Consider the following 18,724-nt stretch of genomic DNA (forward strand, 5'->3'; position numbering starts at 1 on the left):
CCTTGTTTTACACTAATGGTGCTATCAATCCTCTCAGACATCCCTCTAGGTGTGTACATTCGGCCTAGCACTTGCTCGTATAATGCATAAATGCCCCATTGCACACCCTGTGGCAGTCAAATCTCTTACAATGTCTACTTGAATAATGCTCGAGGTAGTAAGTCAAATGCCTTACTGATATCCCCAAAGCAGCAATAAATCTCCGTCTTGGGATCAATGATTGCCTTGAGTGTGAGGATATGGTCCAGTGTGGTGTATCAATGTCTAAAACCAGACTGCTCCCTATTTCAATATAGATCTATACATCTTGGCCAATGTATGGCCAATCATGATGGTCTTGTAGTTACTGGGGAGCAAAGGGTCACCGCTCTGAAAGAGTGGGGCGATGGTATGGTGTGAACAACCTTCAGGGAATCCCTCACATACTACTCTATTGAACACACATGCCAATATGGGTGCCAATGTGTCACAAGCATGCGAGAAGTGCTGATCTGTGTTGTGATTTCATACCATTTTATGACAATATTGCTACGTCTTGTGCATAGTTGGTGGACAAGCATGGAGTTATTTTGAACATCTTGCATCCTCTGTTGGAGTCCTATGTTGTCAAGTCCTTTCGCTCCTTCTCTTTTTTGGTATTGCATTCCAAGGTTTGCAATAATCTGTCCATATACTGAATTCTTTTTGTCTTCAGCAGCATTTAGTTACTGTCTAACAAGCACAATTATAAGCCATCTCTGTGGCTTCTAAGCAAGCTTGACTATATTCAAGCCATCCATGCATTGTTGCAATATATCATATTCGCATGCCCTCTTAATTCCATTTGTGTGTTTGTAAATTGAGCACACCTCTCACTCTGTCTCTCTTTTGATGTGGATACATTTTTTTGTCTTTTGCTATCATTAGTGAGTTAATTGCTTGAACTCAATAAGATTGTGTGTTTTTAACAGTTGTCAAAGGACATTCCCAATATGATGTCGATGAAGCAGTTGTCCAGATTCAAAATGTACTTCAAGAGGTAAACCAGAATCTATTTTATTTTTCTGTAAAAGGCTTTGGATTGACTTCAAGTGGCTTCTAAAAGTGAGCACTTTGGTTGCTAATGTTAATTGTACTTCTCTGAATCATGTATTGTGTTGCAAGGTATTTGGTTTGATATCCAATTTGTTTTAATGGCAAATGCCGTAGTACTGAATATTATCAGAATTGGCAATGGAAATGTTTAAAGCTCAAAGATATGGCATTTATATGAGTGTTGCAGCATAATTAATGGGTCTACACACAAAAGATGTGCACAATTGAATAAAATGCTCCCCGACCGACACGCCGCTGCCCATGCCCCCGCCATTGCAACCGTCGAACCCCCTTCCCCCACTGATTGGCATCCGCCCCCCTCGGCAGCCGCTTGCAACCATCCACGCTTCCCCCTTCCCTCCCCATCCTGGTTTTTTCTCCCGCGCTGCCCTAGGCAGACGTTGCAGGCCCTCCACACTCAGCGATGCCACTTTGCCCCCCCAGGCACGCGTTGGTCTTCACCCTGTGGATTCAGGCCCCCCAACCGTGCGGCTCCAACGTGAAGCAATCACCCGTGGTGCCCGGTGCCTCCACCGGCCCCCCATCCTCTCCATCACACACACCAACCACCCCCCCACCCCCCCCAAGTTGCTCCCTCCACTTACAGCAACAACACCCCCTTCTCCGACAGTACAACAGTGTGTTTGGTAGGTTCTCAAAAGGGATGCGCAATGGAAACCTCTGGCGGTGCATTCTATGAGTGCCCCCCAGTCAAACACCTTGCGCGTAGTCCTCTCTGAGGAACAGCTCTTGGCAGTCCGTGCCACAAAGCTGGAGCTAAAAGAAACAACGATCTTTGGTCAGGTTGTAGGACACTCCCCATCTAGGGCTTAGCTTCGGGACCGGCTTCACTCCATGTTGCGCATTGGCACGGTGCAGATCGTGGAGGTGATCCTCATGGGGCAAGGGATCTTCATGGTACGACTCAACTCAGTAGACGCAGCCCAAGAGTTAGTGGCTAGTTCACCCTGTGCCTCTACGAAGGGGATCATTTACATGGTCCCTTGGTAGTACAATGGTTTCACAGTGGAGGCATTTGCACTCCATAACAGTTTCCTTAGACACCTAGTCACCCTACACTTCCCCGGACTGGCAATAGAGTATCGTCAACTTGTGGAAGACTTTGGACGCTCTTCGGCATTGTCCTCCCCGCCTCTTTTGTGGACGCAGTGACAGCCAGAGGAGTCCCAAAGGTATGGGTGGCAGTGAAAGAGACAAAGAACATACCACAGTTTCTAGAGATTAAGACAGGCACACACTCCTTTAGGTAGCAGGTTATTGTGACGAGGCAGTCCGGGCAGTGCCTCTATTGCCATGACTTTGGGCATCTGGTAGCAGAATGCACGCACTTTGGAGCCAAGGCAGCTTCGTCGACAGGCCCACAGGTGGACATGGACGGCTTCACACGGGTCCAAAGACGATAGAGAGGGAGACAGCAAGGGGGGCCGCAGCCCCTCAGACACAACCACGGCAGCAGCGAGCAGGAGGGTGAGCGTCCCCTCCCTCCCCCCCCCCCGGCAAAACACCATGAGTCCCCCCCCCCCCCCCGCACCTCACTTGGCAAGACCACATGCCTACACATTCACCCCCCACTAAGGCGTCACAGGAAACCTCACCCAAGGGCCCACATCCCCCATCCCCTCATCCCCCCCCGACCCTAGCCCCCACCCTCCAGAGCTACTGGCCCTCCCCCACACCCGCCGTGTGTCTCCGACCATCCCACCACCCTTCGATCCCCCCCCCCCCCTCCCCCCTTACCCATTCCCCCCCTCTCCACAAGAGGTGAGGAGCCCCATACACGAACATCCTCCACTTACCGGAAATCTAGTCCACTCTCCCCCTCCCCACACAGCTACCAGCTCTTCCGTCCATGCCGCCCATGACACTTTCCCAAGACAGGTGCAGCTGCTACCACAGGAGTTCTTTCGCAGTGGGCCGTGGTCTTACCTGAGAGTTGCGGTGTGCGGAGAGTTCCCACTATCCCTGGAGGTGGGACTCTTCGTGGTATGCAAGTCAAGGAGCAGCAAGGTTCATCTACTGGCACCACCGGATGGACCAAACTACTCCTTCTTCCTTCAGACGTCTCACACAGGAGATTGGACGTTGACCCAGATAGAGGAGGTGAAGAGCCAGGTGGCAGATCACATCTCCTAGTGGATGGGAGAAGGTGGGTTGGCACTCTTCTCCCAGCAGTGACCAGGTTGCATGATGGACATTAATTGGTGGGCTAGGACTGAGGTCTTGCATCTAAGCATTCTCTTTCAAGCCCCTCCGCAGTGGAGAGCCCCGATGGATGTGATCGAGTGGCCCTTGGCGCAAGCGGCTCATTTCTACCAGTGCACAAAGTCTCGCCTCTCAGCTGTGGTCTTACCTGAGAGTTGCGGTGTGCGGAGAGTTCCCACTATCCCTGGAGGTGGGACTCTTTGTGGTGTGCAAGTCAAGGAGCAGCAAGGTTCATCTATTGGCACCACCGGATGGACCAAACTACGCCTTCTTCCTTCAGACGTCTCACACAGGAGATTGGATGTTGACCCAGATAGAGGAGGTGAAGAGCTAGGTGGCAGATCACATCTCCCAGTGGATGGGAGAAGGTGGGTTGGCACTCTTCTCCTAGCAGTGACCAGGTTGCATGATGGACATTAATTGGTGGGCTGGGATTGAGGTCTTGCATCTGAGCATTATCTTTCGAGCCCCTCGCAGTGGAGAGCCTCGATGGATGTGATCGAGTGGCCCTTGGCGCAAGTGGCTCATTTCTACCAGTGCGCAAAGTCTCGCCTCTCAGCTTGGCTGATAGATGCCCTGGTGGTACCACCAGGCGCATCCATCACCCCCATGGTCCGGAGGGCTATCATGGGGGAATGGAGGTCACCGTCCAGGCCGGCAACGAAGTATATCCGCATGCCTCGTAGCTCCTCTTCCTCGTCAGCAACTTCCACACCGAACAGATGTCTATTCGGTCAGTCACAGGTATCCCCATGAGTTTACATCTTGCATACTGGAATGTGAACAACGTCCACTATAGTGGAGCAATGGTTCCAGGAAGTTGATTGTTAGGCAGGAGCTACAGTGTGCCCTTGCCGGATGGATCGACATCCTACTTATATAGGAGCACAAGCTCACTCCCGCCCAGGCCTAGTGGGTAGGGAAGGTACTCCGGGGCAGTTCACACACTTACTGGGAGCACGCCATTGGTGCCCACGGCAAGAGTGGAGGTGTATGCATCTCTATTGGCTCGAGCCTCACCGCCTGTGTACGAGACCACGGGACAATTGTGGCAGGGAGGGTTCTATATATCAGATTGGATATTGGGGACTCGTGCCTTGGAGTCCTCAATGTCTATGCCCTTACTCAGGTTAGGGCACGCAGTAGGTTCTGGGTGGAGATAGCAGCAAGACTCCTTGAGGTGGACTCGTGGATTGTTGGAGGAGACTTCAACAACCTAGAGGCCTTAGAGGAACAGCAGGGCAAAGGCAGAAACTACCAGGGCATGGCTGGGGAGGAGTAGGAGGCACGGGAGGTCATCCTATCGGCAGTAGGGGCACGCGATGCTTGGAGAGACCCAGCTTTCCACAGGAGGGAGAGTTCGCTAGACTTCTCTTGTGGATACAAGCGGCTAGGCGGAGTCCTGTTGGAGCGGATGGACAGGTTCTATGTGGGAGAGTAGGGATGCTCTCGTGGAGGCCAGGTATGGCAGTTGACAAGCACCACTTTGTTTGATCACTGCTCAGTTCTCTTAACACTTAACCCCCCACCCATCTGCCCTAGACACACGATCCTATCGGATCCGTGACTTGATCTATAGGAGGGAGGAGGTGAAGAGACAGATTGAGCATTTTAAGGTACATTCTGTTTTTCTTTGGTACATTCTAAGGTACTTGTTTTTCTTTGGTACATTCTGTTATGCGGGTTTTAAGGATGGGAGTTTCCTTATGACTCATTGGTTTGGTTTTGATCTTGATTTTTTATTTTGGTTTTGATTTTGAGTTTTCTTGCGTTGTCCTTGTGTGCCCTTCTCAGAAGAGGGACAAGAGCCCCCTCTATGAAGAAAGCACTTTGAAACTAATCAAATAGTTGAGTGTAATGCAATAGTTGACTCTCAAAATAATAGAATGTAGGCATGGTAGGTTGCAAGATCACTTGCTGTTGCACAAAATGGAAGTATTTTCTAGACAGCTTGTTCAGAGACAAAGTAACTTGGTTACCTAGTGACTTAGGAGCCCTTTTATTGAAGAATTAAAAGAGAAGTTGTCGATACTTAGTCAACTTGACCTTAAGTCATCCCAGTTAGTGATTTTGAAATTTTGAACCTCATACTCAAGGTTTATACAACGGGTCCTATCCCTAGCCACATAGCGGTCAGTGAAGTCTTTCCACTACTCTAAAGCTAGGTTTATGTGTTGTAGCTATGAGTGAAATTTAAGTAATAGACCTTGCATTAGCTTGATGATAGTGGAGGCATTTCTGGCCTTCCATGAGCGGACAACCTCTGGTGAAACAAGATGCAGGTCTAGTTGGGATTCTAGCCCTGGGACAAGGCCCTGCAAGTTCTAAGAGTCAATGACATGTCTTATCAAATTTGACCAAATGGTATAGTTAGACCTATTAAACCGAGTCTTACCAATAAAAGCATGCTTAGTTGATGAGGATGAGGAACTATGAGGTGTCTGAGGGTAAGGTGGATAGTGAGGTTAGGAAGAGGGATAGGGTAGGTAGGTAAGAATGGATTGAGAAGGACCCACGAGTACATGTGGAGCAAGCATATAGATTGCCAAACGTTGCACAATTGTCGGCTAAGGCACAATAGCATAACTAGATGTTCCACTAGGAATTACCATGATGGCAAATTACGGTATCAACTAGTCCACACCTGGGTAAGTAGGGGGGAGGTATCCCATGCTATGAGTATCCCAAAGGTATATAAAGTGGGTGTTGAGCCTCCTCCAAAGGTGCATGAGCACTACTCCGAAATGAAGGTGTAGAGGTCCTTAAAGGGTGAGATATGTGGAGAAACATGTGGTATTTGAAAATGGAATGTAAATGGTATGAATAGTAAAGATGATACATTGAAAGAAGTGGGTGGGATGGGTGGAATTTGAAATTGTGGTCTAAATGATATGGATGAAGATGCATTAAATTGATTTTGTTGATTTAATGGTGGAAATTGAAATGAAGAGGAGAATGCAGAATGCATAGAAGATGAAGCACCCGTTGAGAAACCATATCATTCAATATTGTTTTCCTCCAATTCTATTTTTCGTTTCTATGTATAGCCCTAAAAATGCTTTCTAGGCACTTTCGACGGGACACCACCCAAGAGATTTCAATGGGCAACACTCTAGACAATCTATGCCTATACATATGACATTGACTCCACCTATTCATTCACCCCCACACTCTTTCTTGCGACATTCTCTCTCCACTATCTCTCTCCTCTCTCCAACCTCTATACGACTGCTCACACCCCTTAGGAGGACATTGCGGTTCGTGGTTGGCTTCCACCTTCATCTCTCCCTATTGCGAGACACCTTGTCTCCATCTTCCACAAGCTTGTGTTTATGATGGCAGTATCTCTCACATCTGTTGATGACCTTCTCATGTTGGCAATAGCTCCTTGAGGCTATAGATACTTGCGTTTGGCAGTGTGTGTCTCCACCATCACCTACTATCAATCATCATTAGCTTGTGTCACCATCTTTAGGTTTTACACACTTATGTTCACCAAGTCTCCATGAAGAAAAGCCATTTTCACATCCATCTAGTACAAGCCCAAATCTATCTGTGCAACCAAAGTCAATACCAAGTGTAAGATAGTCATCTTGACCACATGAGAGAATATCCCATCAAAATTAACTCCCTTTTTCTACTTAAAACCCTTAGTAATCAATTTGGCCTTATATATTGGCATAGGTTACTTTTCAACTTATACATCCACTTGCATGGCAATGCATGTTTTTCATTTGGCAAAGGAACCAAATCCCATATTCTATTTTTCGGGCACTGAATCATACTCAAATTCCATGGCTCTCTCCCAAGAGTGATTGTCACCTTTACTCATAGCCTCCTTATAAGTAAGGAACTCACCAAAATTTGTTACCATGACATAATGTATAGAGGACTCAAAACATTCAAGTGTTTGGTAGACTAGCATCTTCTCCTCCTAGCATCACCTTTATGGCATTTTCTATTAACATTTTGCTTGCGTTTGCAAATCTAGAGGCTTCTCTTCACAAGATGGCAGGCTCCTTGCACTAGGCATCATCATGCTAGCTATGTTTAGTAGTTTGGCATACTTCCCAACATCAACATCAATTTTCGATACCTGGTGATACTCTTTCTCAGCTCAGATGGCATCAAAGGACTGCATTCCACCCCCTCGACAATTGTCCTTCACCTTCAACATACATCTTTGACATCCTTCTGTCAAACGACCATGTTTCACTTCCTTCATTGTGCAGATTTCCTTCAAGTATTGCCTCCTGATCAAACTATGTAGTGCAGTCATCTACAGAGCTTCGGCTCCATTGTATCAACTTTATTCCCTTAGCATGATTCAATGCTTCATCGTCATCTTCTTCTGTGTTTTTTGAGTTTTTATTCTCTCTGCGTTTGCCATACTCATTCTATGTTTTTTCCTGCAAACCCTACTCTCTTTGGCTTGCTTTCATAGCAATCATTTCTTGGCATGGTATCAAAGCATACCTCATTTCTTGACATAACCATACTCATTTCTTAACACAACCATGCTCATTTTGACATTGAGAAGCATAATTCAAAGAAGAAAAAGGAGAAGAAAAGTTACCAATCTTTTTCTTTTATTCATTTCTTCAGATATTAACATACAAGAATAGATCTTTAAGAAAACTTTTACCATGACCAACATACTGTTCTCTAGCTTCATCATGATCTGTATCAAAATGCTGCAAAGGAGAAGGCATAAAAGAGGAAGAAGGAACAACAATCTGAACTTGTGTACCTTGCATCAAAGTAGATGGAAGAAGGTAGGGTTTGAGAAATTCACAAAGTTAAAAAGAGGATTGTGGAGAGGTAGTTTGTGGCGCTGTGGGGACTCAGGAGAGGTAGTCTGTGGCGCAGTGGGTGTGGGGGCTGTGGGGACTCAAGAGAGGTAGTGTGTGGCGCAGGTGGTGGATGTGGGGGGCTGTGGTCCTGCCGGGTGAGGCGGGCAGGGGGGGGCTGTGGAGTGCTCTGCCAAGGGGGCGTCGCACGCCCACCTGCTTCTTGCTGCCGAGGCTAGGTCTGAGACGCTGGCTGCGCCCTCCCCCCTGCCGTCTCCCTCTCTGTCGTCTCTAGACCCGTGTGAAGCCATCAGCATCCACTTGCGGGCCTGTCGGCGGAGCCACCTTGGCTCCGAAACGCATGCAACCTGCTGCTTGATGCCCAAAGTCGTGGCAGTGCAAGCACTACCCTGGCTGCCCCGTCACAATGACCTGCTGCCTAAAGGAGTGCCCGCCTGCCTCAATCTCTAGGAATTGTGGGATATTCTTGACCTCTTTCACTGCCACCCGTACCTTTGGGACTGTCGGGGCGGAGGGGAAAGGGGGATTGGTGGGGCGCAGGCTATCGCGAGCCGTCGAGACGGGGGGGGGGGGGGGGGGCAGCTACATCAGCGCGAAGAATCTTGCGGGTGCAATCAGACATGACGGGGGGACGGGCGCTTGCGATGTGACGGGCGTGAGCTATTCTCCTGGACTCTTGCCTGAGGGTAGTGCTAAAAGTGCCTTCTCCAGCTCCTTTGTAAGGAGGGCCGCCGAATCTTTGGTCATCATTTTCGTGACCACCCTCATGCTGCTTTGCCATACTATCTCTCTATCCCTCTCATAGCCCAAGCCCGAGGGTCTACTGTAGATCCTAGCAAGGCTGCATAGTACTGGTGGCCACATGTACTCCCTCTAGAGGGCCCTGTGCAATGGATCCATCAGCTCTCCTAAGTCTCCGTACACCCTGTTTAGAGTGTTTGGGCCCTTTGGTGGAGAAAAATTCTCTGTTAACCCTGCCCCCCACTCTTGATTGAGCTGGCCTTGGAACTTTCTATTTGTTTTTTGGCTGGATGTAATCATTGTGGCTTATCACTTCCTGTGTGTAATGTTTCTCATCAGTTATGTAAAGTTTCAAGTAATGCTGAATAGAGGTATTAAAAAGTGTGTGCTTTAATGTCTATGTAGTGTATATAATTATATCAGGGACCAGAACTAGGCTATGACTATCTTAGAGAAGTTGGTTGAAATCCGAATAGACATTATCTTGTGTTATGTTTAGGCTCGTTATCTAAAGTGTTGTTGTGTGGAAGGAGAGTTACAGAGATTGCAATCGATGTTTCCTATTTAAGAGCTGTGGAGAGCTCAATCCTTCAGATACATTTCATTATATCAATATCTTAATGATATTTTTATAATTTTGTAAAAATTTCTGTGTGGATTTGGACTGTGAATACTTAGATTTTCAAGGATGTTTGATTGCTTGTTTGGTTTGAGTATCAATTTTATCATTTCACTATAGTTTGCTTTGCCCCTTGTGGCTGTTGTGTTGAGTTGGAAGATTTGAACTGCAGGCGGTAACGAGCGCAAGATTGGATTACTCGCATTTTATCTCTCTACCACTTGCTTTGCATCCAATGCTGAAGGGGAAAATGAAACAGTTCCGTGATTCAGTTTTGAATATGTTTCTGACTAGGTCTATGGAGACAAAAACCATACATGAAGAACCAATCAGTTCAAAAGTTGAGAATTTAATGGATGATAGTGTGGAAATGGATGACATTTCAGCTACATGTAGTGTGGCTAAAGTGATAGAAATTGATCATGCGACTAATGATCAGGTGGAAACTGGTGCTCCTAAGATGGTGGAAACTAATGATCTGGTGGTAGAAATTGATCGTGCGACTAATGATCAGGTGGAAACTGGTGCTCCTAAGATGGTGGAGACTAATGATGAGGTGGTAGGAATTGATCATGTGACTGATGATCAAGTGGAAACTGATGCTCCCAAGATGGTGGAGATTGATGTGCTTGCTAATGACTTGGTTCATGTCAATGCTGTTAAAATGGAGAGTCCAAGTGGTGGGACTGTTGAGACAAATGAGCTAGATGAACAACAGGAAAACAAGTCAGATTTAGGGAGTTTAACAGATGGTTCTATGCATGTCAATGAGGCCACCAATGTGTTTGTTGAAGTGGATGCTGCTACAATGGAAAGTTCAACTCTGTGTGATTTGGAAATTAATGAGATAGCTAATGATCTGGTTGAAATTGATGCTGTTATGATGAAAACAATACATGCTACTTCTTCAACGAATGAGCTAACTAATGATTCAGCTGAAGTCAGTGCTACTCTCAGTAAAATTGATGTTGCTGAGATAGAAGAGCGAAGAAATGAATATGAAGAAAACAAGGACAGTTTTGACAATGATGGAGATGATGTGGAAGAACAAAATGATGATACCCAGCTGCTAATGGATGCAGGCCCTAAAGCTTGTGAGTCTTGTGCTTTCTTATCTCTGTCATGTTTACTGAGCTTTTACAACTCCACTTTGATTCTGTGTAGTGTGGTTTTTCTTTCACTAGATAATAATGTGGATATTTGCACATGTTTGAGCATGTATTCATGGCATGAGTGTGTACTGTGAACTGATGTTTTGAACTTGTCATGTAACGTGAACTCACTGCATGAATGGAAGGCCAATTATTGTCACATTTCTTTCTTGATTCTCTCCCCTTCTGGCAACTTCTGCCCATGTATTTCTGAACTTATGCCTAGGCATGGTAGACCCTGGAAACCATAGCAAGCATAAAAACCAATACAGTTGAATGTGGATGGACCACAGAGTGGGGTGGCTTCCTTAATGAAAAAGGAGTTCCCTTGGTGTGGAATCAGGTGGTGCTTGGTCACTCTACAGGGTCAGCAATACTCTTATTAGAAAGCAAAAAATTTTCTCAGTGCCATTGAACTGGGATATTACCTGCGGTCTCAGCAAGAGTGTATAAACTAGACTTCTTAGAAGAAGTATCTTCTTGGTGTTTCCTGTTTTTGAGCTGAGAAATTTGGTTACCAACAACTTCAAGAAACCTCTCTTTGAAAAAAACTTTTTCAAGAAAACACGAAACGGCAATTATTGGGGGAAAAAGAAGAAACATCAATTACGTATCTATTCCAGTGGAGTATGCATGTGCTCTGCCAGATTGGTTATGCTGTCGTTGGGCACTGAATAACAAGCTTTTGAAATCCATTGTGATGTTCATTGTATAGGTCATGGAGTTGAAGAGTCAATATTCATAAAACCAGAGACATTGCACCTGACTGTGTTGATGCTAAAACTTTGGAGCAAAGAGCGTGTTGCTGCTGCTGCTGAGGTTTTACAGGTGATTGTTGAATGAAAGTTGAAATTTTATGCATGAATAGTGGATTTCATAAAATAATTGCTTTCATAGGCCCCTCCAGTATCTCTTATGGATTGTAATTTTCTAGATCTCACTTGTTGCTGGTTTACATACTTGGGAATCTGCCAAATGTTAACTTTAGACCAGAAGTTATTTTAAAGCAGAGGTTATTCTGCAACAACATGTCATAGGGGGCTATACAGGTCGAGAAGTTAGTGCCTAATGGGAAAATCTGATCTTTACAGTGATTATGTCAGATTGTGCAACCACCTCTGCCGCACAAGGGAGGCCCATGCTTTTGTTTCTCTGAACTAACATTTAATCATCCACTTGATGTTACACATGTAGACTAGCAGGCTCCTGCTCCTGGTGATGTGGAATGCTGATATAGGAGTCACTTCTTGTCAGCCATTCCCTTTTCTATTACCTTGCTATCTTGCCTGCAGACGCAAAGTCTATCTTGCTTTTCCCTTTTCTATCCATCGTCAGCCATTGTTGTTTAGGGATTTTGTGAGGAACCTGCAGGGAGAATGACGGACTAGTGGCTATTACCATTGCTTTTCCAATGTTCTTACATCCCCTTGGTGTCTCTTTCCACTTGTTTGGTGGCCATTGTAAATTGACTTTCTAAACAACCTAGTTATTTACCTATAATGAGTATTTTAAATCTTGAGAACTTGAGCTGTATGTGACAAGGATGAGTTACATCCATGTACACATCAAGGCATTGCGGAATTCCATTTGCCATATGGCATAGAATACATTCTCTGATATGTCTTTTGCACGTAAGGAGACCTCTTTTAGGTGCATAGATTGCATTGTGCAACAATTGCACCAAGGAAGAAACATGGGGTAAAAGATACGTTGGCAATGATTGAGAGTCAATTACACCAAGAAAATTTGTTGTGAACTCCTTTACAGAATCTACAAGTGAGCTTTTAAGACTTGTCATAAAGGTAAAGATGCACGAGAAATGTATTTCAGATTGCCCCTCTATTGTTCCATATATTGTAAATATCACATTAATATGTGTGGCCAGATTTCGGTTCAAAAAGCTGTGCTCACCAACTGCATCTTTGACTCCACTGCATCTTGGACTCATACTCACAGCACAGGTTCAGCTAGGAGAGGAAGCTATAAGGGCCCTGTTGAGCCACCATGCATTAAAGTCTAATTTATTCACCTTAAAACACAAAAGATAAAGGCCTTTATTTTTTAATCGTAGGACAAATACCTAAAAGTCCTCTTTAATCTAGGTATCCCAGTTTATCCTTGATCATTATCAGCCACCCCCGTCCAATTTTCTGCCCATGTCCTCTTGGAGGAGTGTAGACGCCATCATCTTGGAGGTGCTTGTTTGCATTCTGGAATCCCACACTAGCCATAGCAGCCATTCTTGCTGCTGTCCAGCCTGTCCACATCTTCACCCAGCCATCTGGAGGTTTGCCCTACTGTCACCAGCCTCAGCCATTGTTGCCAACCCATGGAAGCTTCCACCCAGCTGTGTTGCCATCTGCTGCCCTTGTCACCAGCACTGCTGCTGCTGCCTTTTTCTGTTCCAGCCAGTGTTTCACCATTCGGGAGTCTAGACTGCTGTCATCACCATCAGATTATCACCTATGGTCCATAGAGCTGCCATCTCAGCCAGCATACCTGCATTTTTCTGCCCAGAGTTCCCTATGACATCCTGCTACCTGGAGGACTGCATTTTGCTCCCTCTATTGCTGCCCATGGCATTATCATCACTGGTGGATTGCTGCTGCGGTGTTTCAGCATTCTTTAAGAGTACTACACACTTTTGGAGCTGTTCTTCATGTCTCCAATACCATTCTTAGCTAAACTTGTCCCCCATCCCAAAGTCCAGCCCCCACATTTTACCATCATATCTTCATTCATTCTCATTGAGCATTCTACAAACTTCGTGTTGGCATACATTATGCGTTTCTCTTTGTTTACCCTAGCATTTCTTCACATGGTACTAGAGTCAAGTGCTCTTGACCAACACTTGAGCCTTGATTAAGAAAGCTTGATATTCAAGAGCACATGAGAATGCAAGATGAGGTGTCTTGGCCATCATCACCAAAGTAGTCTCCATTAGATCCTATCTCATCAACATTGATATCCTCAATCTCCTAGGGAAAATATTTTCCTCGGATGGAAGATCCCCAATTAAGGTCAATATATCTTCTTACCCAAAGTCCTAAGGCAGATATATGAGAGAGTGTCCTTTTGCTCGTGATTCACCTTACCATACTCCTCCAACATGTTTGGCATATGATCTTGATGACTGACTCTACAACATAAAGGGGGTCGACATCAATCTTAGTTTGAAGCTATCAAGAATCCAAAACTCACAGCCCAAAGAGGGTACATTGATATGGAAACAATGCCATATTCAATCAACCCTATCCCACAAGAGTTGATGCAAGGTACATACCACAGTTGCAATAGTACCACATGACACTCATGATCAACTACTGAAAGTTCAGCCTCATCATCATCTGCTAACAAACTTTCTTCGTCCTCAAACCTAGCTTTGGATAACATGTCTACCATTGGATTCTCTCTTCTTGCAATGTGTCAAAACCCCGAATTCATTGATTTGATATGTGCAATCCATCTTAGCATAGCTATATCTAGAGTTGAACGACTAGTAATCATCCCTAGTAAAGGTAAGCAATCTATCTCCGCTATCACTAGTGCTCCAATGAGATATTCTTTACCACACTTTAAAGGCTGTCACAACTCCCCATAACTCTCTCTTTATCTGCAGGTATCTTCTCTGTCTTTCATTCAATACCTTCGCTCTAGACCCGATTGCATACCTATTTCCCTCACCATCATCTTGTCCAATAGCCCACAACTCCCCATAACTCTCTCTTTATCTGCAAGTATCTTCTCTGTCTTTCATTCAATACCTTCGCTCTAGACCTGATTGCATTCCTATTTCCCTCATCATCATCTTGTCCAATAGCCTAACCGATGCCAATTAGGCTAGTATCAACAACATTGATAATCGGCCTTCCACGTGTGTAATCTACTTTCCTTAGAGTAGGTGCAGTCCTTAATAGCTTCTTCAATTTTCTCATGGCTTTTGTGTGTTTTCTGTCTCAATAGAACTTTTGACCCTTTCTTAGCAACTGGTAAAGATCATTTGCAATATGAGCGAAATGGGGTATCCAAATCAAGTAAACACAAACACCTAAAAACCTTCTCACTTTAGACAGAGAATAACAAGTCTCCTCAATCTTTTCTATGCATCCACTTTGTTGAGATGGACTTCTTCCAAATATGACAAGCTATCAATACTTCATTAACTTCAAAAAATAATTTCTAACTTGAAAGTATCAAATTCACTTATTCGAGTGTGGTCAATATCTTCTCACAGTCAGCAATGTGAGCTGCTACAAACTTCTTGCATCCATGGTCATCCACTTCCTTATCCTTCGCTTCTTTTACACACCCCTTTACGGGTACATTATCCCAGAAAGGCATAGTCAAATGTGGGATATTATCTCTAAGCACTTTGCTCATGGCATTCATCATGCGAGCCATAGAGTTTGTAGCCCTTGAGGCAAGGTACGCATGAGAACTAAACCCAACATAGTCTTCATCGTGATAAGATCTTTGCTCTCAAGTGCCAACTTAAGCTAGTATTAGCCTGAGTACAAATCACCTGATGAATATATGGCTCTCCCTACAAAAGCTTCAGCAAACTCATCTAAACTGGTCTTGCTTCCACATTCCTGATAGCCAACTTGTTAAATAGTTGCATATCGTGTATAAATCTCAATGTCCATTCTTCTTTGAGACTGTGAACCAACTTTTAGAATATGGAGTTAAAAAAGGGCTCTAGAATTCCCATCCTTATTTTCTCATTCAACAAATCTATCAATTTAGGCAAGTGTACCCTTGGAACAAGAATAGGCTATAAGTTCTAGGGTATATGTGGAATTATAGAGATAACCATGGGTGCAATTTTTCTTGGATCAACACAACCTATCTCATGTGGTTGAAATGCAAAGCCTTGCCATGCTTGGATAGTATATTCTCAAAGCAATGTCTCTTTGTTGATAACAAAAAATCTTCACTTCCAATCCTCATTTCTTTGAGAGAATCCATAGTAAGTCGATGGCCGATCTTTTTTGGATCCCTCAATTTCGGCTATCAAGAAGCCAATCTAGTAAATTCCTCACTATCAAAAGGCAATGGCATTGCAACTAGTTTCACCTTCTTCTCCACTAACTTATACTTTGTATTCACTTTGGCTTCAGTGTTGTCTTCCAAACATATCTTTTCCTGCATTATAAAATCAGCAATAACTTAAAACATATCCGAAGAGTTCCTATGTATAATGCTAGACTCGAAACTCTGCTCAGACCCTGATATTGCTGCAATTTCTGACACTATATCTGCATAAGAGACTCCATTATACATACTAAAAATACATTTATCATCTTGCAACTATCCATGTTCTCTCATGTTTTTCTCAATCCTGCATACATACTATGTTGCTGCCCTGTTCATGTTTTCTACTCTCTGGTAACATATGGAACCTTTTACTGAAAATCCTAAAGACCCCGAGGAAAAAGCATGTGTGTCTATAGTGATAGGTGAGAGTTTTGTCTACTTAGCACCACTGTAGTCCCACATTACAATGGTACTCACTTGAAACCTGGCTCTCTAAACTCTTTTGCATTGGGCAGCAGTGGGTAATCTCTTAAAGTATCTCTGTTTCTAGCATGATTTACACAAACAGTCAGGAATTGCATTGCTCTCTTCCATCTTTGCTCTTGATTCGCACATAAGCTGAACCATCATCCAAAACCTTTGTCTCCATATGTGCAGAATTAATGTAAGGCTGTCCCAAGAATTACTGGATCTAAAGAAAATTCATACATAGAGAAATGATGCTCATCGTGGATACACCGATAGAAACCTTCACATTCGAACAGGCCACATACAACTCTCATGTTGAGTTATTGGCTACCGGCATTCTCCATCCCTAGTCAACATCCACTGCCACTTTCCATTCTCATACAAACTTCTAACCATGACATTAATCTCTGAACCAAACACATGGTGTCTCAAGCTCCCTGATTTTCACTACTGTCTTTGTAGTAGCACAAGCCCAATGATTATAGGAATAGTGACTTCGAGGAATCATACCTTTAGCCTCATCATTTGTATGATGCACAGGCAGCACACCCCTTACTGTACTACTGCAAGGCAGCAAAAGATTCAAAATTCTTGTAAATTCACTATAGAATCCTTGCACTCCCTTCACCTACAGCAATAGGAAAAGAGAGATCCGAATCTATCCACAAAAACCCTCTTTTCAGGTACTCAACATACAAGAGATAGCACCCAAATCAAGGCAAGTTCCTTTATAAACTCTCAATTCAACACTCCAACCTTGCAAATCTCTATATAACAGCAATATAATAGTAACAATTGTCACCCAGATCTATCAAAAACATGCATCCACAAGCATTTGTTAGTCTACTCTTGTCTTCATATTACTTTTCCCTTCTTCTTTCTTGAGTTTCAGCCTAACAAAAAGCATGTTTGCCTTGCCAAGTTGCCCTACTCTTTTAATCGCCTGCATTCAGCTCGATATTTGTGCCGAAATTTACACAGCTCCTGGGGACAACTACCACATCATTCAGCACTCAAACTTTGGTCCTAGACATTGACATGGTCACTATGATGTTTGGCAAAGGGTACATGACATACTTTGTTCCAACTAACATGTGAACTAACTTCAAAACTCATGACATGCACTGGTAGATCAAGTACAACTCTCCCAAGCATTGATAGAGATCCCATAAACATACACATGAAATCCTGGTAGGAATAGAGATCCTCTAAGGTACCAACCCATTGGCATGGAGTGTCACCACAATGTCGCCTAGGACACGGTTGTAGACCTACACAACAAGTGATCCATTGAATCCATGCAGCCATGTCTCCAGCGGCCAGACCAGCAACATATGCCGCCTAGTTGGCGTTTCAACGCTAGCCTTGAAGCCTATCAAACACCGACCTGTACTCTGCCTTGAGCACTCGTCGCATCCTAGTAGCCATGCAATGCGTCATCTTGCCATTTTTTGGCTAACTGAAGTGCCCCTTGACTATCGTGTTTCTGCCAACAACCCGTTGCCACATCACATCCTTGTTATTTCATCAAAGAAAGACTTATTAATTTATTTATTCTTTTACTTCTTCAGGTCTCAATTCACACACAAGCCCCTTCCCAAGCACAAATTTGGGGCTTTTCCCAAATTTCACTCAATTTGCGTCCCATCTTCACAAAATTTTGGTGCTTCCATCAAATTTGTGAATTTACACACCGGATTGAAGGAATTTGATATGCGGTCTTCATTAAATTTGGGGCTTTTCACCAACTTGGCCAAATTTCACTCCAATTTTGCCACCAAATTTGGGGCTTTTCTAAAATTTGGCGTTCTTCATTGAAATTGAGGCCCAACTTATCAACAGACATGACATTCAGCATCATCTAGATAAATATTTCACAAAAATTCTTCAAATTTGTCTTCAATTTCCTAGTACTAGTTGGGCTTCTCACCATTTGACCCCAATTTCACCCAAATTTTTTCAAAAGTTTTGGGGCTTTCTGAAATTCATCAAATTTCTTCCAAATCCAGGCATAATTCACCTTGAGGCATGGCATTCAACATTAAAATGGGTAATAATTTTATCCAATTTCTTCAATTTTTGGGCAAAATTTGGGAAATATTCCCAATTTCACCTTCAAGGCAGTTGAAATTTGGGGCTTTCGTCTCAATGCACTTTCTTTGGCCTCAACGTGCTCAAAAATCATATTATTTGGCTGTTGGTCTTGTTTTCTTCAGACATTGAAGACAAATTCTCTTATTTTGGTGCATATGGGCAAATCTACTCAAATTCTGCTGCTGTTCACATTAATGAACCATTTTAAGCCATTAATTTCTGGTTTCTATTACCACCTTGTTTGGGTAATATTTTACTTCTGAAATTTTTTAAATTCAGCATATTTTTCTCTCCTCAGCGGGAAAACAACAAAAGAAAATTATCATTCAACTCCATTGAAGCAGTCAACATCTCTTCTATTAAAGGTTCATCATTATTCAAGCATTTATTTTCTCTCTCTTCACTTGGAAATTATTATTTTCTTGCTGATTTCCACTTATGGCTAGTAATAATAATGATTTGTTGGGTATGCTTGATGTGGACAACAAGCTCAATAGCACCAATTA

General features: G+C 43.8%; 1 protein-coding gene across 1 annotated transcript in view; it reads left to right on the forward strand.

Annotated features, from left to right (window-relative positions):
- LOC148014033 (uncharacterized) overlaps positions 1–18,724 on the forward strand; it is a 134,160-nt gene that overhangs the window by 79,837 nt on the left and 35,599 nt on the right. The window contains exons 7-9 of the mRNA XM_087666364.1: positions 951–1,018; positions 9,641–10,562; positions 11,335–11,447. Coding sequence (XP_087522490.1) covers positions 951–1,018; positions 9,641–10,562; positions 11,335–11,447 — 1,103 coding nt within the window. The remainder of the gene's footprint in view (positions 1–950; positions 1,019–9,640; positions 10,563–11,334; positions 11,448–18,724) is intronic.

Source organism: Lygodium microphyllum, chromosome 25, assembly GCF_053477565.2.
Source record: "Lygodium microphyllum isolate KBCC chromosome 25, Lygodium_microphyllum_v1.1.10, whole genome shotgun sequence".
NCBI classification, from domain to species: Eukaryota; Viridiplantae; Streptophyta; class Polypodiopsida; order Schizaeales; family Lygodiaceae; genus Lygodium; species Lygodium microphyllum.